This window comes from Aureococcus anophagefferens (assembly GCF_000186865.1).
Source record: "Aureococcus anophagefferens unplaced genomic scaffold AURANscaffold_31, whole genome shotgun sequence".
Lineage (NCBI taxonomy): Eukaryota > Pelagophyceae > Pelagomonadales > Pelagomonadaceae > Aureococcus > Aureococcus anophagefferens.
The window spans coordinates 148011-170994 of record NW_008705590.1 but is presented as its reverse complement, the minus strand read 5'-3'; the positions used below and the strand labels follow the sequence as shown (position 1 = coordinate 170994).

At 71.9% G+C, this 22984-nt stretch overlaps 4 protein-coding genes across 4 annotated transcripts; 2 read left to right on the top strand and 2 right to left on the bottom strand.

The window, feature by feature from the left end:
• Nucleotides 1-5241: 5241 nt before the first annotated feature.
• AURANDRAFT_32337 (O-linked GlcNAc transferase-like protein) lies at nucleotides 5242-6696 on the bottom strand (the record flags this gene model as incomplete). The annotated part of the gene is made up of 1 exon (XM_009042420.1): nucleotides 5242-6696. One exon carries the CDS (start codon nucleotides 6694-6696, stop codon nucleotides 5242-5244), a length of 1455 nt encoding a protein of 484 aa, XP_009040668.1.
• A 141-nt stretch (nucleotides 6697-6837) lies between these two features.
• AURANDRAFT_32346 (hypothetical protein) lies at nucleotides 6838-7731 on the bottom strand (the record flags this gene model as incomplete). Its single annotated transcript, XM_009042419.1, has 1 exon — nucleotides 6838-7731. A coding segment is annotated over one exon (894 nt), but the record flags the coding sequence as incomplete, so codon positions are not given.
• Nucleotides 7732-13950: 6219 nt separating this feature from the next.
• AURANDRAFT_32318 (hypothetical protein) lies at nucleotides 13951-14712 on the top strand (the record flags this gene model as incomplete). Its single annotated transcript, XM_009042488.1, has 1 exon — nucleotides 13951-14712. A coding segment is annotated over one exon (762 nt), but the record flags the coding sequence as incomplete, so codon positions are not given.
• A 5067-nt stretch (nucleotides 14713-19779) lies between these two features.
• AURANDRAFT_67062 (hypothetical protein) lies at nucleotides 19780-21060 on the top strand (the record flags this gene model as incomplete). The annotated part of the gene is made up of 1 exon (XM_009042489.1): nucleotides 19780-21060. One exon carries the CDS (start codon nucleotides 19780-19782, stop codon nucleotides 21058-21060), a length of 1281 nt encoding a protein of 426 aa, XP_009040737.1.
• Between the last annotated feature and the right edge of the window lie 1924 nt (nucleotides 21061-22984).

Here is a 22984-nt window from a genome sequence, read left to right as displayed (position 1 = left end):
CTCCGCGGCGGCCTCCGACGGCGGCCGCTCCGCGAGCGCCGCGGCGGCGTCGTCGGCGTCGGCCGCGCCGGCGCCCGCGAGCGCCGCGGCCGCCACGACGGCGACGACGTCCGCCGCGGCGCCGCCGCCGTCCGCGCGCGCGGCCGACGCGGACCGCGCGCGCTCGGCCCCGGCCTCGAGCTCGCCGATGCGCGCCTCGAAGGCCTCGCGCTGCAGCTCGACCTCCTCCGCCGCCTCGCGCCGCAGCCGCTCGAGGCTCTCGACGACGCGCGGGTCCGCGAAGGGGTCGACGTCGTCGTCGCGTGCGCTGTCGACGTCGTCCTGCTCGAGGAAGCGGTCCTCGGCGGCGTCGAGCGTGTTTTCTAGTGTTGACAGCGCCTTTTCTTTCAGATTTCCCAGGCGCTGCTGCCACATGGCCGTCGCAGTTGGCGCTTTGTGGCCCAAACTCGCCTCGCGGCGGCGGGCAAGTCGTTGTTGCCTGATCGTTGCCTGCTCCATCGTCGGGGCAGCCCTCTTTGCGATGGCTTGCAATTGGCTGCTCTTGCACCTGTCCGTCGCCGCTGCAAGTCTGACGCGCTTCGATGTGCTTCGTGCGAAGCGGAGCGCTCCTCGGGCCGAGTTCCAAGCGCCACGGGAGGAGGTGTCGAGCTTCTTGACCTCGGTGTTGGAAAAAACGAACGGCCTCGAAGTCAGGCCCTGCGACGACTGGTCCCTCGAGGCGTTGGATGAGACACTCGACCTCTTGGACACCCTGTCCCACCCCGAGCTCGAGGCGGAGTACGTTCGGCGCGGCGACGCGCGCGGCGGCGGCCGGGCCCGGCGCGCGGCGTTGAGCGCGCTCCGGGGCTACGAATCGCACGTCCGAAGCGCCAAATGCGCCGAGGCGGCCCAGCGCTACGCGCATCACCTCTCGAGCGAGGCGCGCGCCGAGTTCGCGGCACCAAACCTTGGGCAGCTGTTTCCAGCCGGACCGTTGCGAACGAATCGTGTTCGGACGGTCGTTTCGTGCTTCCGACGCATGGCAGAAATCCCGATTTTCGTCGAAAATCGCCGCTTCGACGATCGTTCTGTGCTGCCGACGCATAGGTTTGGTTCTCCTGCGAAAATGGCTCCGTTTCACGGACCTTTATTTTTCACAGTTCCCCACGTCGAACTAGACACGGCCCGTCGAACTAGACTTGGCGGCCCCCGTTTTGGAAATTCAGCGCCTCGAATTCGATGAACATGCGAAATTTGAAGCTCATTCCATGGCAGCTATGTATAAAACTAAGGGATTCCGCGCCTCCGCGGCGAAATCCACGGCGATGCAACGCGCGTTATTCGCGCTCGAAGTCTCGGGAAACGCGTCGAGCGTTTCTACGGTGCCGCATTTACGTACCCCGAAATCGACGAGTGCGGGCCTCCCGACCGTCGCGTTATGCTCCCGAAGCATATGACACAAAGACCCGACAAAAAAACCGGAATTTTTTTCGTCGGCCCCGAGACGCCCTCCCCACGCCTAGCACTCCCTAGTGCTACGCGCTAGTGATCCACGCGCCAGGACTACGGGACTACGGGAGGGGAAATCCGTGATAGCGGTCGGGCCGCGCGACCGTCGTTGCCCGTGTGGTGCGGCGCCGCTGCCCAATGACCCTGGACAAAGCGGCGGCTGGAACGAGACGGGCTGTGTTGAAGTTCAAGTTGAACCTGCGATCTAAGTTGAACTTCAAGTTGAAGTCACGCATGGCGTCCGGAAGCACGTCTTTGCGCCGGACTCGCGAGAGATTCACAACAATCCAAACACGATGCGTTCACAACACTCCGGCTGGAAACAGCAACCCAATGATCAAGAGTTCGCGGCGACGTCCGCGCTGCCGAGCCTGAACGAGCGGCCGGGCCTTTCGTCGTCCCCGGCCGTCGACGCGGCCGTAAAGAACGCTTATACGTGCCAGACGTTCCACAGCTTCGACGCCACCAAGGTCACGGACGACGACAACGACCACGACTGGCCCCATTGGCCCACGGAGGCGACCTACGAGGGCACGGGCTACGGACCGTTCCCGTTCTGGGGCGGCGCGGGCGACCTCTCGCTGGACTCCGGCGCGAACCTCTCGGTCGCGTATTCCGCCGTCCACAACGCCGAGCGCATTCTCCACTCCTCCTGCGACCTGAGCAACCACGGCGGCCCCGCGGATAAGGTCGAAACGCCCACCTCTGGAAGCAGTTCGACTTGGACGGCAGGACCTACCACATGGCCTGGCTCTACACGACCGAGGGCTTCTCCGCGGACGCGGACGGCGCCTTCTGCTGCATCTCGTCGAACGAGCGCGCGCAGATGCCGTTGACGGCACCGCCCCGGGATTTCATGGATCTGCTCGACGACTCGGGCACGGTAGACACTACACGAACGCCTATTTTCCCGACGGCATCACGGTCCGGAATTACACGACGGCGATAAACTTCGCGGGGACGACGTACTTCTGGTACCTCACGGACACCGCGGGCCACCCCGTCGAGCAGGGCGAGGGCTGCGTGCAAAGCCCGCGGCGCGAGTGCCACCCGGAGGACCAGGAGGCCTTGTACGTGTATCACACCTATGACACGACCTCCTTCAAGCAGACCACCTTCGACTACAACACGACCTTCGCCCTCCCGGACGTCTGCCGCGGCATCAAGGTCGAGTGCCTCATGCCCTAATCGAGTCGCGAGCTTACTAGAGGAGTCCGGAAACCCCGGGCGTGGTGCGGCCGCGGGCGCCGCGCTCCGCGTCGAGCGGGCGGCCGCGGGCGCGAGCGAGAAGAGATGGGGCGCCCTAGGCCAGCCCCGGGACCTTGAGCGCGGCGCCGAGCGCGGAGAGCGTGAGCAGGCTGCCGCAGATGGCGAGCCCCGCGGCGGCGTTGAAGCCGTTGAGGCGCGTCGCGTGCGGCGCGGGCCCCGGCGCGACGCGCTGGCCCCGGATGGCCAGGATCCCCGGCAGCACGGCGCACATGGCGAGGCCGAAGCAGCCCGTCACGCCCGTGATCGCGGAGATGTCGTCGACGAGCGCCGCGCCGACGAGCGGCGGCACGCCCGCGACCAGCCGGAAGAACCGCGTCTGCGACGCCGACGGCGGCAGGTCCGACGGCCGGTCCTCCCACGCGCCGCACTTCTCGCGGTACGTGGCCATGAGCGCGTCGCCGAAGGTGATGGCGTTGAGCGGGTAGGTCGCGACGACGTTGATGGCCGGGTAGAGCACGACGAACTGGCCGAGGACCGACGCCGCGCGCCGTTTGAGCGCGTCGTTCGGATCGAGCGGGTTCGGCACGTGGTGGTACGTCGCCCAGTCCAGGTTCGACGCCGACTCCGTGCCGGCGCCGAACAAGGTCGCCACGGGCGCGGCGAAGAGCACGTAGATGAGAGCGGCGCCGAGGAAGGCGTAGCGGAACATGGCGTTGAGGACGAGAGGCGTGTCGGCGCGCACGGGCGCGCAGATCTGCGGCACGGAGTGGTGCAACGTCACGGAAAACGCGACGATGGGCGCCAACGGCGCGACGCCCGCGAACGCCGTGGCGCGCTCCGGCATGGGCTCCACGGGGCCCTGAGAAACTAAACACGCGATGGACGTCGCGACCATGGCGACGAGCATGACCTGGCGGCCGACGGCGAGCGCGGCCTGCGTCGTCTTCTGGTCCGACAGGTCCTTCAAGCTCAGGGGCACGACGAGGCACGCGAACACGGCCACGTAGGCGACGTAGGACCGGGGCCCGAACGGCTCGCCGACGTTCGTCTTGAGGCTCTGTCCGAAGATCGCCGCGTAGCACCACATGCTGCCGACCATGAACGACGACAGCATAAAAACATAAGCGTTGTTGCCCGCGGAACCGAGGAAGAGGCGGCACAGGTCCGGCAGCTGCGCCGGCCGCGGCGCCGCCAGCTGCGCGTCCGTCGCGGCCTCGGCGTCGCCCGCGTTGATGCGGTAGAAGCTGCCGCCGCGCGCCGGGTGGCCGCGCGCGGCGACGATCCACGCCGCGCGGTCCATGGCGTCGAGGATGCACTCGGCCGAGACGCAGGCGCCGAGCGCCATGACGAACGTCATGGCCACGCCGATGGCGACGCTGGCGTCGGCGTAGGCTTTGGGGAGCGTCAGGTAGCCGCTGCCCATCATGTAGTTCATGGCGAAGACGACGCCAAAGGCCGGGTGGATGCCCGTCTTGGCCTCCTGCGGCGCGCCCATTGCAACTGTCGCTGCTGCTCGAGTGCGAGGTGCTGCGATCCAGCGACAAGGCGATGCGATGCGACGCGGTGCTGCCACAGATGGAATCGTCGCCAAGCAAAACCTTGTCGTCAGCATTAGCTCGACCGCATTCGCTTCGCTTTCTCGAGCCGGGCAGCCCCGCGCGCCGTCTCCGCTTGCCGCATATATGCGCAGCGCCGCGCTCCTGGGCCTCGCGTGCTGCTACCTGCTCTGGAGCGAGGCCGCGGGCCCGAAGCTCCTCGCCATCTGGCTCCTGTCGCTGTCCGTCGCGGCGCTCGTCGATTGGGCCTTCATGGGGGGCTGCAGCTCGTCGGCGGCCAAGGACGCCGCGCCGCCGGCGCGGGCGCCGCCGGCGCCCGCGCCGGCGACGCCGCCGCGGTCGCCGCCGCGGGCCGCGCCCGAGGACGCCGAGGTCGCGTGCCTGTCCCCGAGCCTCGCGCGGCCGCCGAGCCCGCCGACGCTGTCGCCCGGCGTCGGCGCGGCGCGGCCGTCGCGCGAGGGGTCGCCCTTCGAGGGCGACAAGGACGCGGCGCGCACGGAGTTCCAGGCGCCCGCGCTCTGCTTCGGCGAGGGGTCGCCCGCCCGGCCGCGCGCGCACTCGGGCGACGACGCCGCCGCCCGGGCCGGCAAGGCGAGGAAGTCGTCCATCTCCCAGCCGGACAAGGACGAGGCCGCGAAGAACGTGCACGCCCTCCTGGCGGCGCTGGGCGGCCTGCCCGAGGCGCCGCCGGCGCCCGCGCCCGCGCGGAGCCCGTCGAAGGACGCGCGCGACGCGCCCGCGCTCCTCGGCCGCGGCGGCCGCGACGGCGGCGACGCCGCCGCGCCGCCGCCGGACGCGGCGACGGCGGGCCTCGTGAGCGGCGCGCTCGACGGCGAGGACGGCGCCGCCGCGGCCCAGATGCTCGCGACCCACTCCACGGGCATCGCCGACGGCCTGCGGCTGCTCTATAAATGCTGAACGTTAGGCGGCCGGCCCCGGGGGGCCGGCGCCGGCGCGTCGGCGAGCGCAGCGAGGGCGAGACGGCGAGCTAGAGCCACGACGCGGAGAACATGCCGCCGAAGAACGAGCCCTTGGCCTTGTCCTTCTTGTCCGGCTGCTTCTCCTTGTGGAGCGCGTGGGCCTTCGCCTTGTGCTGCGCGGGCTTGGCGTGGTGCTCCGGGGCCTCGGCCTTGGGCGGCGCGACGCGGTCGTCGGCGACGCGCGACGCCGGCGGCCGCGGCGCCGCGGGCGGCCGCGGCGCGCCGTTCGGGCGCGGCGCCCGCGCCGCGGAAGCCGCGCCGCGGTCGCTCTGGTCCTCGGAGCTCACGATGAGGTCGATGGTCTTGGCCGTGCCGCCGTCGAGCTTGTTGAGCGCGTGCTTGAGGTTCGCCTGCGCGGACGTGAAGTCGGGCCGGAGCTTGATGGCCTCCTCGTAGGCGGCGATGGCCGCGCCGTAGTCGCCCTTGGACTGGAGCGCGTAGCCCATGTTGTTGTAGGCGTCCGCGTACGCGGGGCGGTGCTTGACGGCCGTGCGGTACGCGGCGATGGCCTCGTCCAAACGCTGCTGCGACTGGAGCGCGACGCCGAGGTTGTAGTGGGCGATGGCGTAGGTCGGGTCCTGGCGGAGGGCGCCCTGGTAGGCGGCGATGGCCCGGCGCACCTCGCCCATGGTCTGGAGCACGATGCCCATGTTGTTGTGCGTGATCGTGTCGAGCGGGTTGTTCTTCACGGCCACCTCGTAGGCGGCCAGGGCCTCGGCGTGGTTGCCCTTGGCGTGGAGCACGTTGCCGAGGCTCGACGCGATCTGCGCGTTCGTCGGGTTGTACTTGAGGATGAACTTGTAGACCTCCGCGGCCTTGTCCAAATCGCCGCGGAGGTGGAGCGCGTCCGCTAAATTGCACTGGGCGTCCCAGTGCTCGGGCTTGTTGGCCACGGCCGTCGAGTAGGCCAAAATGGCCTCCTTGAGCTGGCCCTTGGCCTCGAGGGCGACGCCGAGGTTGTTGATCGTGTCCGCGTCGCCCGGGTTCTGCGCGATGGCGATGTGGTACTCCTTGACGGCCTCGTCGAGGCGGCCCACGGACTGGAGCGAGTCGGCCAAATTGCAGTGGGCCTCGGAGTGCTGCGAGTTGTGCTCGATGGCCTTTGCATATGCTAAAATCGCCTCGTCGACGTAGCCCTTCTCCTCGAGCGCGACGCCGAGGTTGTTGTGGGCGTCGGCGTGGCCCGGCTTGATCGTGATCGTGCGCCGGTACTCGCGGATGGCCTCCTCGACGTAGCCCCGGTTCTTGAGCGCGATGCCCAGGTTGTAGTGCGCGTCCGGGTACTCGGAGTGGTACGTGATCGCCGCGCGGTACGCGCGGATCGCCGCGTCGATCTTGCCGCTCTCCTCGAGCGTGTTGCCCCGGTTGCAGTAGTAGTGGGCCTGGTCGAGGCACCACTGCTGCTCCTGCTTGCCGCCGCCGCCGGGGCCGCCCGCGGGGCCGCCGGAGCCGTACACGGCCATGGACCGGTCGATCTTGCCCTGGAGCTTGCCCACGGCGTCGCGCCCGAAGCCCGTGGCCTGCTCGTCGAGGAAGTCGCCGCGGTGGCCCGCGCGCCAGGGCAACGACCCGAACATGGCCACGGCCTTGTCGTCCATCCACGCCTCGGGGACCCGCAATTCGCGCTGCAGGAAGCCGCCGATGGCCAGGAGGCTCTTGGAGCTCCGGAGCGTGTTGTGGTCGCCGTCGGCGACGATGATCTGCTTCGGCCCGCCGTAGGCGTCGTGGAGCGACTGGGAGTGGTGCGTGCCGATGAAGTCGTCCTTCTTCGCGCAGATAAAGAGCGCGGGCAGCGTGCACTTGGGCACCTCCGTGATGGCGCTGAGGTCGCGGATGTCGAAGCCCGCGATGGATTTCACGGAGTTGGACAGCATGGTCAGCGCCATGCGCGTCACCATCGTCGGCACGACGACGCCGCGCTCGCGGCCCTTGGCGACGAGCTCCTCCGCCAATTGGCAAAAGTCCGCGAAGGGCGAGTCGAGCACCATGGCGTTCACCGTCATGTTGTTGTCGAGGAGCCGCCGGTCCTGGGACTGGTAGAGCAGCGCCGTCACGGCGCCCATGGACCGGCCCCAGACCGCGATGTTCGACACCGTGCCCGAACCCCTCAAGTGGTCGACGACGACCCGCAGGTCGTCCTTCTCCCAGTAGCCCAGGGACACGTACTTGCCCTCGGACTTGCCGCTCCCGGCGCAGTCGAAACTGAACAGGGTCACCCCGAAGCCCAGGCACACGGAAAGCTGGTTCAAACCTTCCAACCGCGCGCTCGAGTTGCCGTGCATGAAGACGACGCAGGGCAGCGCCTCGGCGACGCGCTCCACGGGCTCCCAGTGGGAGCACTGGAGGGCCAGGCCCCGCTGGTTCACGAGCACGAGGTCCGTGCGCATGTACTGCTTGCCGCAGAACGCGAACTCGCGCGGCCCGAGCCGCTCGATGTCGTACTCCGCGCGCGGCGGCCGTATGATGGCGTTGACGAGCTCGTCGTAGCCCTGGCGCATGATGCTCCAGTAGCTCGGGCTCGCCGCGGCCTCGGGACCGCCGCCCCCGTTTCCCCCGGCCTCCTTGCTGCTCGACCCGCCCATGGTCTAGGACGCGCGCAGTCGGGTAGCGGCGCGCCGCGGGGGGCGCTTCGGGGGCCCGAACGGGCGCCGCGCACGCCCGGCCCGCGCGGCCCCCGACCGGCGACCGCGGGCCGAAGCGCCGCGGCGGGGGCGGGAGCGCGCGCGCGGGGCCCGACGGTGGCGGCGGCGGGACCACACCTCGCCTTTGTTGTCGACCGGGCTGCCCCTCAAACTTTCATAATTCACCTCAATTGCCGTGCAATATAGAAGCCTATTAAATACAGCAGCCCGGGTGTCTGCGCGGCGCGCGCCGTCGTCATGGCGGCGGCGTCGCAGGACCCGAACCTGGAGCTGACGCGGGCCGTGCGCCGGCGGCGCCGCGCCCTCAGCGATTCGACGGCGTCGGTGCTCGGCGACATGAAGAACGTGGAAGCGGCGCAGGAGAGCATACGCGCCCTCGAGGCGGCGCACGCGCTGGCGCTCGCGGCCGACGCGCGCGCCTGCTACGACGCGCTCCTGGAGAAGGGCCGCCTGCGGAGCGTCGCCTTCGAGGAGCGGGACCTGGGCGTGTCCTTCATCCTCGCGCGCTTCGACGCGGTCGACGAGTGCGACGACGGCGCGCGGTCGGCCGCGCTGAGCCGGCGCCTCGTCGTCGTGGAGACGACGCGGCCGCTGGGCGTCGCGCGGCGCATGCTCGCGCCGACGGACGAGCTCGTGGGCGTCGACGCGGGCCACGGCGACGTCGACCTCGTCGTCGACCCGACCGTCGAGGCCTTTGGCGCGCTCCTCGCGCGGCTCCGCGACGCGCCGCGGCCGCTGAGCCTCGTCTTCGCGCTCGGCCCCCAGCGCGAGGCGGCGAACGCGGCGGCCGTGGCCGCGGAGCGCGAGGAGGCGCGGCACCGCGCCGCGCGGCGCGCGTCGAAGCGCGCGGGCGAGCCCAAGAGTCCGCCCCAGAAGCCCAAGAGCCCGCCGAAGCCGAAGAAGGCCTCCGTGTCGTCGTCGTTCCTCGAGGCGGCCTTCGGCGACGCCGACGACGACCCGGGCCGCGTGCGGCGCGTCCAGTCGGCGCCCGTCGTCTTCGCGGAGGCGGAGCCCGTCGGCGACGGCGCCGCGAAACAGGGGGCCAATGCATCTCTCGGCCGGTTTCCACTCGTTTCGGCTGATCTTTGGGACGAGCGATCATCGCTCGGAGCGCTCTCGACGCGCGGACGCGCGGACGCTTTCTTTGGAACGCGCGCGCGCGGAACGCGCACGTTGAAGCGACGTCGCAGGTCGACGAGCCGTTCTGGAACTCGCACGACGCGCGCCACGACGAGGACCTCTGGCGGAGCCGGCGCGAGAGCGAGGCGGAGGCGCGGCGGGCGGCGGCGACGCTCGAGGCCCGGGCGAGCGCGCAGCGGCTCGTCGCCGAGACGGAGGCCGCGGAGCTCGCCGTGATCCGGCGCGAGCGCGACGCGCGGCGCCGCGCGCGCGTCGAGGGCGCCGCGCGCGACGCCGCGGCGTCCTCGGAAGCCTGCGTGGACGCGGCGAGCGCCGCCGTGGCCCTCGCGCGCGGCGCCGCCGGCGGCGCGCCGCGGCTCGAGCGGCTCCGGGCCGAGCTCCGCGAGCTGCGGCGGAAGCGCATCGAGGACGGCGACTTCCCCCGCGGGCCGCTCGCGAAGCTCCAGCGCGACCTCGCGGCGGCGCTGGGCGCCTTCGGCGGCGACGTGGCGGACGCGCTGGCCGCGGGCTGCGCCGACGACGTCGCGCTCGTCGCGCGGCTCCTGGCCACGGGGCGCGACGATTTGTGGGACGACGACGACTTGAGCGACGTCACGGAGTCGGACCTCGGGTCCGTCGCCGCGCGGTCGACGCCGGCGGCGTCGGCGCTCGAGAAGCTGCGGAGCCGCGTGGGCACGCCGTCGAAGAAGCGGCCGCCCGTGAACTCGAAGCGGCCGGACCTGGACGCGCTCCGGGCCATGGCCGCGGCCGCGCGGCGGCCCCCGGAGCCCGGGTCGCCCGTCGACGCCGCGGAGCTGCTCGCGGCGAAGGACGAATTCGACGCGCCGCTCGACGAGGCGCCGAACTGGGACGACGACGACGACTTGCGGAGCCAGGTCCTGCAGAAGGACGCGGACGACGACGACTTCGCGGACCGCGAGGCCGCGTCTTTGCGGGAGCGGCTCGACGCCGCGCGGCTGTCCCGGAAGGACGCGGCGGCCGCGGCGGACGCGGCGTCGGACGCGGCGCACGCGCTGGCCGTCATCGAGCACCAGCGGCTCGTGGACGCGCGGAAGGAGAAGCGGCGGGTCCTCGCGACGAAGGAGGCCGAGCGGCGGCTCCGGGACCGCCGGGCCGTCGAGCGCCTCCGGAGGGAGAAAGACCGGCGCGCGGCGGCGCGCGCGGCGGCGACGGCGGCGGCGGAGCTCGAGCGCGCGCGGCGCACGAGCGAGGCCGCCATGCGCGCGTACGCGGCGCTGGCCGAGAGCCGCGACGCGCGCGCGGCGTCCGTCGCGCTCGCCGTCGCGCTCGCCGAGGGCGAGCGGAATCGGCGCGTGTCCCTGGACCGGGCGGCCCGCGCGTCGGCGTCGGCGGAGACCGCCGCCGCGCGCAAGGCGTCGATCCTGGCGGCCGTGTCCCTCAAGAACGCCGAGGCCGAGGACGCGGCGTCGCGGCGGAAGGAGCGCGACGCGGCGGACCGCATCGACGGTTTGGCGTCGCGGGCCATGCACGGCACGCTCGCGGCGGCCTACGCGGACGGCGAGCGGGAGCGGCGCCTGCGGGAGTGGGCCGCGGACGCCGAGGCGCACGCGGCGCGGCTGCCGGCGACGCGCCGCGAGCTCCGCGACGCGTGCGAGCGCGAGCGCGCCGAGCGCGTCGCCGCGGCGGCCGCGCGGGACCGCGCCGAGGCCGCCGCGCGGCGCGACGCGACGGCCGGCGTCGTCCGCGCCGCGGAGGCCGAGCGGGACCGGCGCGTCGGCATCCTCACCGCGGCGCCGCTCCTGCGGCCCTGGCCCCGGGCCGCCGTCGTGTCGGCGAAGCGGCGGATCCGCAAGCTCGAGCCCGCGGAGCTCGCCGCGCTCGTGTCGCTCGTGCGGGCCGCCAAGGGGCCCCCGCGGGCGCCGGAGCGGTTCCGGGCCGCGCGCGACGCCGACGCCTTGGTCGCCGCGGAGCGGCGCGCCGACGCCGCGGAGCTCGCGGCGGCCGACGCCGCGCGCGCGACGGCGGCCGCGGCGGCGGAGGCGGCGCGGGCGCTCGAGGACGCGGGCGCGGCGGCGCGTCGCGGAGCTCGAGGCCGAGGCCGCGGCGCGGGACGACGCGGCGCGCGCGCGGGAGGCCGGCCTCCGGGCCGTCGAGGCCGACCTCCGGGCGCGCGTGGCCGAGCTGGAAGGCGCCGCGGCGGCGCCTCCGGACGACGACGACGGCGACCGCGTCGCGGCGCTCGAGGCGGACCTCGCGGCCGCCGGCGAGCGGCAGGCGGCGGCCGGCGCGCGCATCGCGGAGCTCGAGGCGCTCGCGCGGGCGGCGCCGGCGCCCCGGGACGGCGGCGGCGCGGTTCTGGCGGCGCGCGTCGCGGAGCTCGAGGCCGCCGTCGCGTCCAAGGACGAGGTCGAATCCGCGCTCCGCTTCAAGGTCGCGTCGCTCCAGGGCGACCTGGACGACGCGCTCCTCGCGAGCGCCGTCGAGGACGTCGACTGGCGCGCTATCGTAGACGACGCCGCCGCCGCCGCGGCCGCGGCCGCCGCCGCGGCGAGGGACCTCGACGACGACGACGCGCACGGCCTCGGCGCGCTGGCCGTCGCCGCGCCGGCGTCGGACGCGGCCTGGGAGGCGCGCCTCGCGGGCGCCGAGTCGCGGTGGAAGGCCAGGGTCGCGGGCCTCGAGGACCAGCTCGCCGTGGAGCGCCGCGACGCGATGACGGCCCTCGACGGGGCGGCGCGCGACCGCGACCGGGACGCGGACGCGCGCGTCGCGGCGCTCGAGGAGCTCCTCGCCGTCGAGCGCAACGACGCCGCCGACGCCCTCGCGGCGGCGGCGGCCGAGACCGAGGCCGCGCGCGCGGACGAGCGCGGCGCCGCGGAGCGCATGCTCGCTGCGGAGCGCGCGGCGCAGGAGGCGGACCTCGCGCGGCACCGGGCCAAGTTCGACGCGCGCATCAAGGCCCAGCGGAGCGGCCTCGACGCCCAGCGCGACGAGCTCAAGGCCGAGGCCGCGCGCTACCGCGCGCTCGCGGACGCGGCGCCGGCGCCGAGCCGGGGCGCGGCGGAGACGGAGGACGGGTTCACGCAGACCAGGGTGCACCCGTCCTACGAGGACTCCATGCACCAGGCCATGCACGCCGCCGCGCGCGTCGCGCACCACCACGAGCGCGAGCGCAAGAGGGCGGAGCGCGCGGCGGCCGGGCACCGGGACGCGCTCGAGGAGGTCCGGGCCGCGCACGACGCGCGACAAGCGGAGCTCGAGGGGGTCAAGGCCGCGCACGACAAGCGAGGCGCCGAGCTCGAGGGGGTCAAGGCCGCGCACGACAAGCTCCTCGCGCTGCACGCCAACGGCGCCGAGATGGTCGACGGCGGGCTCGACGAGGACCGGAGTCGGCTGGACGAGGACCGAGCGCGGGTGGACGAGGACCGAGCGCGGTTGGACGAGGACCGAGCGCGGTTGGACGAAGAGCGCGCCCAGCACGAGGGGACGCGAGCCCGGCTCGAGGAGAGCGCCGAGGGCGAGGGGACGCGAGCGCGATTGGACGAGGAGCGGAGTCGGCTGGACAAGGAGCGCGCTCGGCTGGACGAGGACCGAGCGCGGCTGGACGAGGACCGGAGTCGGTTGGACGAGGAGCGCGCCCAGCACGAGGAGACGCGACCCCGGCTCGAGGAGGACAGCGCCGAGCGCGAGGGGACGCGAGCCCGATTGGACGAGGAGCGCGCGCAGCTCGAGGAGGACCTCGCGGCCGCGGAGGCGGACGTCGAGCGGCTCCAGGAGGACAACGAGCAGCTGCGGCGGCGGATGGAGCATCCCGACGAGGGCGGCGGCGACGCCGGCGCCGGCGACGTCGCGCGGCTCGAGGCGGAGAACGCCGCGCTCCGCGGGGCGGGCGCCGCGGCGGGCCGCCTCGAGGCGGACGTCGCGCGCCTCGAGGCGGACAACGAGGCCCTCCGGGCGCGGCTCGACGACGACGGCCCCCAGGACGCCTACGAGGCCCTCGCGCGCGACCACGCGGCGGCGCGCGCGGAGCTCGAGCGAGCGAGCGCGGACGCCGCGCGCCTCCGGGCCGAGCTCGAGGCCGCCGGGGCCGCGGCCGGCGACGCCGACGCGCTGCGGCGGGACCTCGGCGACCGGGACCGCGAGGTCCACGACCTCAAGGAGGCGCTCTGCGACGCGAAGATGAACGCGGTCACGCTCGGCGCGGAGCTCGACGAGCTCAAGGGCTCGGGCAAGCGGACGACGGCCGCGGACCTCCACCTCTCGCCGGAGAACAGCCCGACGAAGGCGAAGAAGGGCTGGTTCGGCATGTCGAAGAAGGCCGCGGCGAGGTAGCGTGTAAGGAGTACTACTAGTGAGGCGCGCCGAGCGCGCCATCGCGTTTGAATCACAGGTGTTTCAAGGCTTCCGTCGAAGTCCGAGAGCCATCCAGATCGATCGCGAACGCACAAAGCGCTATGGCTGCCAAACTCGCTCTCCTCGCCTCCGGTGCGTCGCCCGCTCCCGCCCCCACGGGCAGCGTCGCCCGCTCCAGCAGCCCCGCTTCCCCCTTCCGCGGCCCCTCCCCGGCCCTTCGGGGCAGCCCCGCGACCCCGATCTCGACATAGGCGCGCTCGCCCTCGAGCAGTGGGAGGGCCTCCTCTCCGGCGACGCCCTCAAGGCGCCCGCCATCGACAACGCCCTCCTCGTGTCCCTCGCCGACGCCGGCTGGGAGGCCCACCTCTCGCCCAAGTGGGCCGGCGCGACCCTCGAGGACGCGGCCAAGCTCATGGGCGTGCTCAAGGACGCGACGAACGAGCACGTCCTCGAGGCCCGCGAGTTCACGCAGGCCGAGCTCGACGCCGTGCCGACCAGCGTCGAGCGACAGGAGTGTTTTTTCGCGTGAATTTCGCCTGAAGATGTGAAGAAATCCGACCCCGTCGCGCTTGGTAGGTGCCGACCGAGTTCGACTGGCGCACTGACCCGCGCGCGGCCAAGTGCCCGTCGCTCAAGGAGATCCGCGACCAGGCCAACTGCGGCAGCTGCTGGGCCTTCGGGTCCACGGAGGCCATGACGGACCGCATGTGCATCGCGTCCAACGGCACGGTGACGACGCACCTCAGCGCCCAGGACGTCACGTCCTGCGACAAGCTCGGCGACATGGGCTGCAACGGCGGCATCCCGAGCTCCGTCTACTCGTACTGGGCCCTCTCGGGCATCGTCGACGGCGGCAACTACGGCGACAAGAGCGGCTGCTGGTCCTACCAGCTCGAGCCCTGCGCGCACCACGTCAACAGCTCCAAGTACCCGGCGTGCCCCGACGAGGTCCGGGCGCCCAAGTGCGCGCGCAAGTGCGAGTCCGAGGACAAGGACTGGACCAAGGCCAAGGTCAAGGGCGAGAAGGGCTACTCCGTCTGCCAGCAGGGCGAGCTCGAGGGCACGTGCGCCATCAAGATGGCCGCGGACATCTACCAGAACGGGCCCATCACGGGCATGTTCTTCGTGAAGCAGGACTTCCTCGCCTACAAGTCGGGCGTCTACGAGCCCAAGCTCCTCTCGCCGCCGCTCGGCGGCCACGCGATCAAGATCATGGGCTTCGGCACGGAGGACGGCAAGGACTACTGGCTCGTGGCCAACTCGTGGAACGAGGACTGGGGCGACGACGGCTACTTCAAGATCATCCGCGGCAAGAACGCGTGCCAGATCGAGGACCCGGTCATCAACGGCGGGCCCGTCGCCGGCCACCCCAAGTCGGCCTAGGTTGGCCGCCGCTTCAAGGAACGAGATTCCACCGCCCGCCCGCTCGACGCGGCGCGCCGCGTCGCGAGCGCGAGGCCCTGTGTGCTGAGGAGCACCACCTAACCTGCTCCGTCTTAGTCGGAGGGGTGCGGCCCTGGGCGCCCGGCAAGAAGCCGACTGCGACGTGCCAGATTTGGTCGAAGGTGCCGCAGAACCACAAGCCTCTGCTCGAGTTCTCCGACGCCTCGTGCTCGACCCGTGTACACTATGCACCCGCGCGCGCCCGCCCCTGCACTTCCGCCCGCCCTTGCACCCCGCGGGCAATGCCCCATGCACCCCGAACCCCACTGGCGAAGAGCGCGCGCTCGGAGAGGCCGTACGCGCGACGTTTCACTCGAAAGATCGAGACAGCTTGAATCTAGCAGATGGTGACCCCCGCGCGCCCCCGCAGACCTCTCACACCCATCATGCAGAAGTTCCTCGTCGCCTCCCTCGCCGCCGTCGCCGCCGCCGGCCCGCTCCGCGGCCCGACGCCCGTCGCGCTCAAGCTCCGCGGCGGCGCGCAGCTCGGCGGCATCGACGACAAGACCATGCTCCTCATCCAGGCAGCCGGCACGGGCATGTTCGGCACGGAGTTCATCTTCTCCGACTGGGCGTCGACGCGCTACTGGGACGACGCCAAGCCGACGCGCGCGTGGAAGCAGCTCTCCGAGGCCATGGGCATCGCCCTCCTGCTCCACGCCTTCCAGGGCTTCAAGATCGCCACGGAGGGCGGCGACATCGCCACCTTTGGCAAGCGCTTCACCTACGGCTGGATCGCCTGGACGCTCATGCACTTCAAGTGGCAGAACGAGGGCTCGCTCATCTCCTCGGGCAAGTACAAGGGCCAGCTCGGCGGCGGCATCGCCTGCGCGACGATCTGCGCGCTCTCCGTCTACACGTTCTTCATGTGAGCGGACCACGCCGGCGATGCGACGCGCTGGCGCCACCGCTCAAACCGGCCCGCCGCGCGCGCGAGGACCGCCGCAGCAAGCCCTAAGAGAATCCTCCATACTTCTAGCTCGTTTAATCGACGGTCGAGGACGCGTAGAGCACGTCCGTGCGGAGGACGTACTTCGTCCCCGAGGCGACGGCGGCGCCCTCGTGGTAGACGGAGGCCGGGTGGTGGCCGTGGGGGAAGAGGAGCGCGCCGCCCGCCGCCGGCAGCACGTCGACGGCGCCGTCGGTCCCGTGGAGCCGCGTCGCGCCGCCGTCGAAGCCGTCGCTGAGGTAGACGAGGAGCGTGTACCAGGAGAGCGCGCGGCCCGTCGCGTCGTGGACGAGGACACCCGCGCCGTCGAGCGCCGCGGCGGGCCAGGCGGCGTCGAAGTGGGGCAGGAAGCGCGCGCCGGCCGCGTAGCGGTAGAAGCGCCAGCGCCGGTTCGCGGTCGTCGCGGGGCCGACCGTCTTGTCGCCGACGGCGACGGTCGCGGGCACGGCGCCGCGGACCCGCCGGAAGAGCTCGGCGGCGTCGGCCTCGGCGACGACGACGGCGCACATGTCGTTGCGGCGCACGGCGGAGTTGCGCGCGTCGTCGTAGCCCATGGCCTCCGTCGCGGCGACGAGCGCGGCGGCCTCGGCTCGCGAGAGCGCGCCGGCGACGGCGACGGCCGCGCCGGCGACGGCGACGGCCGCGCCCGGCGCGCCCCGGGGGCGCAGCATGGGCGCGTCGACGGCGAAGACGGGGCTCGCGCGGTCGCCGTCGTTCGCCTTTTCGATCGCCGCGACGCGGTGCGGCCTTCGCTCGAAACCGCCGGCGCCGTCGTCCACGTCGACGGCGGGGAAGCGCCAGGGCCGCGGGGGGTGCGCGCTGAGGACCGGCGGGTCGCGCGGTTCGATGACGAGCGCGCGCAAGAGGCGCTCCGTCGTGCCCTCCGTCGGCGGCGCCGCGGCGGCCGCCGCGCACGAGCCCCAGGCGTCGTCCGGCGCGTAGGGCCGGAGCATGCGCAGCGTCGTCCAGCCGGCGACGGGCTCGACGAGCTTCACGCGCACGGTGCACCCGTCGCGCGGCTCCAGCGCCTCGCCGACGGCGAGCGCCTCCATGCCGGGCAACAGCTTCATGACCCAGGTGCTCTTCTTGTTGCAGCCGGCGCGCACGATGCAGCCCTTGGGTGCGACGACGGAGCAGGCTTTCGGGCTCTCGTAGGTGACAAGCGTGTCGGTCGGCGGGCTGCGTATAGAGTCCACCATCGTCGAGACCGCCATCGCGTCTGCGTCAACTTCGACGAATCTGTCAAAGAATTGTCAAAGAGCAGTCAGACAGCTGAGCATGGCGAGCAAGATCCGTGGCAGAAACGCGATGCTCGCTCATCTCCTCCTCGTGACGCAGACCAGCGCGCTGCAAAAATGGGTCCGCATCGCCGCGTCGCCGAGTCCGCCGGCGACGGCAAAGGCTTACCCGCTCTACCCGCTGCCCGCGACGTACCTGCCGGGCTCGACCATCTTCCTGCGCAACTCGGAGCCGCGCAACGTCGAGATGGCGACGAAGGAGGAATATTTCGTGGCGAGCCAGGTCTCCGCCGACCGGTCGAGCGTCGCGACCGTCGGCGCGCTGCTCCGCATCGACGGCGTCGAGAACGCCACCCGCGACGCCAGCGACCAGGTCCTCGCGACGCCGCGAGCGCAACCGCGGGCGCTGCGCGTACGCTGCTCCGTCGTCGGCCGCTGCCGCGTCGTGGGGATCGACAACCCGGACGCGTGGCGCGACCCGTCGCGACGCGAGTACCTCGTCGCGCGCGTCGAGGACGTCGAGGACGACGATCCCGAGGCGTCGGAGGCGGCGGCGGCGTCCGCGGCCGGCGCCCTGCGGTTCCTCGCCGCGTCCCTCGCGCGCGCGGGCGCCGAGGTCGGCATGGACGCGGCCGAGGCCGGGAAGGCGCTGGCCGAAGCCGCGGACTTCGCGGAGCGGCGCGACGCGTGGGCGGCGCTCGAGCTCTGGCAGCGCTACGCGGCGACGCGGCGCGCGGCCGTGGCCGCGTACCACCGGGCCGAGCGCGACGAGCTCATCGTCGACGCGAAGCTCCGCGAGGGCGGCGTGCTCTCGATCCCCGTGAACGAGGCGACGCTGGGCGACGAGGCGCGCGCCCGGCTCGCGGACCTGGACCGGCGCGCGGCGGAGTACGTCGAGGAGATGGACCTGGCCGACGACGCCTTCTTCCAGGCGTGCCTCGAGTCGACGGCCGCGGACGACCGCCTCGAGAGGCTCGCGGCGGACGCGCTCCGCGAGGGCGGCCGCGTGGCCCAGCGCGCGGCCCTCGCGCGCGCGTTCAACGCGTCGTAAGTTTCGTGCAAATTGCTTCGCTTTTTCGACGCGGCCGTCCTTGCGCTCGTAGAGGGCGTGGGAGACCTCTCGAGAGGCGTCACGAGCCTCACCGGTGCGACTGGAGCCCAGTAGGACTCCCAGTCACTGGCTGTGGATTTTCACAGCGAGAATCTTTCGAGTCCTTCTTTCTGTCCGGCTTCGGCGTCCTCGCGACCGCCCGCGCGGGCCACACGGGCGCGCGGCCGCCTTTCCCGCCTTCGGGCGGCCGCGGGCGAACGCCCCGCAGTCGCCGGTCCGAAACGTTCACCGATTTGGCCGCTCACAGGTTCCGGACTTCTTCATCACTCACAGAAACCATGCCCGTGATCACGCATACCGATGGCAACGTCACGCAGCTCGAGGGCTGCAAGATGGTGCGATGTGACGAGAGCCGATGGTCAAATCTGACGCGCGCGCACAGGTCACGACCGAGATCGGCGGCAAGAAGGCCTCGAAGCTCTGGATCGAGCCGTCCTTCGACTGGCGCTGCGTCTGTAAGCCCATCATGCCGGGGAACCCCGACTGGTGCCCGGCGACGCACTTCGGCATCATCGAGCAGGGATGCATGAAGGTCGAGCGCGACTCCGGCGTCGTCTCGAATCTCGATCGCGTCGTCCGGCCGCGCCGCGCGCGACGCGCCTCAGGGCGATTTCGTTTCGATCGCGCCGAGCCCGACGACGCGCCGCGCCCAGGTACGAGGACGACCGCCCGGACGAGGAGTTCACCGCGGGCCAGACCTACTTTGTGGGGCCGGGCCACATCCCGAAGATTCTCGGCGACAAGACCTGCATCATGGTCGAATTCGCCGAGTCGGCCAACAAGATCTATGAGAACATCGACAAGTCGAACTAGGGCGCGAACAAGATCTACGAGAATCCAAGGAGAGAGCGCCGCGCGAAATGTACAGACGCGGCGCCCCAATTAACACCCCCACCGCGAGAACTCTTACGACGCTGTCTAGACGCCGTCCCCCCCGAGCCACGCGGCGACGGCGGCCTCGGAGAAGCCCGCGGCGCCCGCGTCGGACTCGAGGATCGTCGCGGCGTCGACGATGGTCATCTCGACGACCGTGTCGCCCCACTTGTCCTTGGGCCGCGTGTCCTTGACGCCGCCGGCGTTCTCCTTGATGCTCTCGGCGAAGGCGCCGAAGAAGCCCTTGCTCTCCTTCTTCTTCTCCGCGGGCTTCGGCGCGCCGCCGAGGCCCAGCCAGGCCTCGTACGCGCCGTCGGGCGAGCACGACGTCGCGTCGACGAGCGCCTGGCAGAACTGGTCGCGCCGCAGGAACTGGCGCGGCTCGCCTTTGACCATGAAGAGGGCTTCCACCGATGCGGCGTCGCCGAGGCCGCCGGCGATGGCCTGCACGTCGGCCTGGCTGGCCTGCAGCAGCGACGGCGACGGCGCAGTCCGCGACGGCGACGTCGCAGTGCGCGACGGCGGCGCGAAGCCGTCGACGGCGGCGCAGAGCAGCGCGAGGATCGCGATGCGGCCCATCGTCTCAATAGCGCGTGTTGCCGAGGTGCTAGGATCGCGCAACACACAGGCGCGCATGCGCAGAGCTCGAGCTCGTGGCCGCAAATGTCGATGGTGAGGGCGAGGAGCACCGCTGTGGCAATTCTTGCTGGCATGGCGCGCGCGAGATAAGCTGGCAGGACGAGGCCGTCTAGGCCGCTGAGAAGAGCGCGCAGAAATCACTCCAAGTGCTGCGCACGCAGCCGCGCGCTGCTCGAGTCGGCGCAGCGCGAGCGAGCATGGACGACGACGCCTTCAGCCTCGACGACTACCTCGAGGCGCACGCGCCGACCGACCAGAGCGATGCCCTCGTGCTCGTCCACCGCGACGAACGCACGCGCTGGGCCTTCGCGCAGAGCCTGCCGCCGCCCCGGACGCTCGCCCGGGCGTCGTCGTCGGCGTCCATCGTCGACGTCGGCGCCGGCGTCGGCGTCGGCCTCTTCGCGTCTCGCGGCGTCGGCGGCGGCGCCGTCGTCGCGCGCGCGGCGCCCATCGCGCACGCCGCGCGCGGCGACGGCGCGTGCTGCGACGTCTGCCTGTCGCCCGCGGACGCGCCCGTCGCGTGCCGCGGCGGCTGCGGCGGCGTCGTCTACTGCCGCGCGTGCTCGTCGTCCGCGCGCGCCGCGCGGCACATCGCGCGCGGCGAGTGCGCCGCGCTGCGCAAGTGGAAGCATCTCGGCGCGCCGCCGCCGAGCTGCCTGCTCGCGAGCCGCGTGCTGCGGGCCATGGCGGACGGCGGCGTCCGCGCGTACGTGGAACGACTGCACCGCGCGTCCGACGAGGTGTTAGCGGAAGACGACGGCTTGACGGCCGCCGCGGAGGTCGCCGCGCGCCTCGCCGGGAGCGACGCGAAGGCCGCTGCCGCGGTCCTCGGCGCGCTGCGGCGCAACGCCCACTCCGTCTGCGACGAGGAGCTGCGCGAGGTCGGCGTCGCGCTCTATCCGCGCGAGATCACGGCGGCGAACCACAGCTGCGCGCCGACGATCTGGCCGCGGTTCGCCCGCGCGCCGGGCGCGCCGCCGACCCTCGAGTACGTCGCGCTGCGGTCGCTGGAACCGGGCGCGGAGCTCTGCCACGAGTACCTCGACCTCGCGACGCCGGACCGCCGCGCGGCGCTCCGGCGCGGCTACGGCTTCCAATGCGCCTGCGCCGTCTGCGTCGGCGGCGGACCGAGCCTCGACGGCGTCCGCGCGCGGCGCGGCGCCATGGAGGCGGCCATCGCGGCGCGGGACTGGCCCGCGGCCGCGCGCGAGGCCGAGGCGCTCGCGCACCTCGAGGACCGCTTCGCCGCGGGCCACCCCTACGTCGCCGTGCACCGGCTGCGCTGCGCGAAGCTGCGCCTCGCGCTCGGCGACGACGCCGCGGCGCAGCGCCACGCGGTCCTCGCGAAGATCCGCCTCGACACGTCCCACGGCCGCGGCTCCGCGCTCGCCCGCGAGGCCGCGGACCTCGTCCGGGACCTCGACGACGACGACGCGGACTTCGACTGGCGCGCGGCCGTGCCGCGTAGAGGAGCCTAGTTTTGTGGCACCGCGGACCTCGTTCTGCGACCTCGACGACGACTTCGACTGGTGCCTCGAGCCTAGTTTCTGGTGTTACGACATGCGCTTCTCGTACTCGTCGAGCGTGGCCTTGACGTTCGCCGCGAGCTTCGCGAGGAGCCCGACGATCGCGGCGACCAACGCGCCGCCGGCGGCGTAGCCGTACCACGGCAGCTTCGCGCCGCCGAGGAGCGGGCCGCGCGCGCCCGCGGCGGCGAAGACGGTCATGACCGTGCCCGGGATGTAGCCGATGAGCGTCGCGCCGACGTAGGCGGCCCAGGACGGCTTGATGGCGCCGTAGACGTAGTTGATCGCCGGCGGCATGGGCACGAGGCGCAGCAGCAGGAGCAGCGTGAACCCGTTCTCCCGCACCGCCGCGTCGATGGCGCCGAGCTTCGGGTCCGTGCGTATCCTCGCCTCGAGCTTCGGCCGCAGCTTCGTGCGCCCGATCTGGAACGCCATGCACGCCGCCGCCGTCGACGAGCCGAGCACGAGCGCCAGCGCGGCCGGCACGGGATAGATGACGCCGGCGGCGGCCGCGAGCGGGATCGACGGGATGCCGCACATCTCGACGGTCACGTAGGCCGCGATGTACGCCAGGGAGCCCAGCGGCGTCGACGTCAGCGCCCGCACGGCCTCGATCCTGTCGCCGCCGTCGAAGAGAGCGCCGCCGCGCACCGTCAGCGGGACGCGCGGCTGCGCCGGCCGCCGCGGCGCGCGCGCGAGGTGGCGCGACGGTAGTTTAAAGCCGCTGCAGCATAGCGCAACGCTGCAGAGGAGCAGCGCTTTGCGACCTGCCATCCTCGATGGACTTTCAAAATGCGCTGTGTTGCAGTGCATGTTGAACCGATTTTTACCAGTCCACGCGCGGGAGCGGCGCCGCGTGCGTCGCAAAAATGCCGTCCTGGACGTTCGCGAAGGCGTCCTTCCGCGAGAGGACGCTGTAGCCGAAGGCGAAGGCCGTCGGCTCCCACCGCGCGAGCTCCTCGACCTCGGACGCGGAGCGGTTCCACGCGGCGTCGAATTTGGCGCTCATCGGGTCGTTGAATTTGGAGAAATCCAGAACGCCGCCGTCCTCTAATCTCAGCCGTCGCTGCTCGTGGTCGCAGAGGAGCGCCGGCGCGAGCGCCGCGAGGTCGTAGTCGGCCTCGTATTGCACGACCGCGTAGCGCTCGACGGCCGGGAGCACGTCGTCGAACAGCGTCCTCCAGACGCCGTGCCACTGCTGCCAGCACGCGAGCGCCTGGTGACAATGCGTGAAAAACGGGTGGCGCATCACGAGCGCGTGGGCCGCTCGCCGCGGGAAGAACGCCTCCATCAGCGCGACGTCGAACGTCGGGCTCTTCTGTATCAGAATCGATGCTGTGGGGTCGACGTGGACGGCGAGCCACTCGCGCTCGAGGATGGCGCGTGTCGTATTTTTGACGAGTTTGAGCAGGCCTTTGCACGTGTGGACGTCGTCGCCGCCGCAATCCGTCGTCGCGTCGCGACGCTTCAAAATCGGGTATACGGTTTGTGCGTGCATGCTCTCGTCTTCGACGTATGAAACATGTCTCAAAACCGAGCCCTTGGGTCGCACGTGTTGCACGGAACTCGACGGCATCGCCGCGAGGTGCTGTCGGAGGACACCAGTTCCGCTGTGTGCAAAACCGTGAACATTTAACCAGCACCTGCTTCGTCGACTACTTCCTGCGCTGGCGGTCGCCGCGAGGAGGACAAGAAGCTTGCTTTGACACGAATATCGCTCGCGTACGCCGGCCATCGATGCCTGAAGACGTCCGGCCATCGATGCCATTGCCGTGGTTGCGGCAGGTCTTTGGCGAGCTGCTGCTGATCGAGCGTCCGCCTTACGACCCGACGCGCACGCGACCACGCCCCACAAAACGTCAGGGCGCGGGGTGAA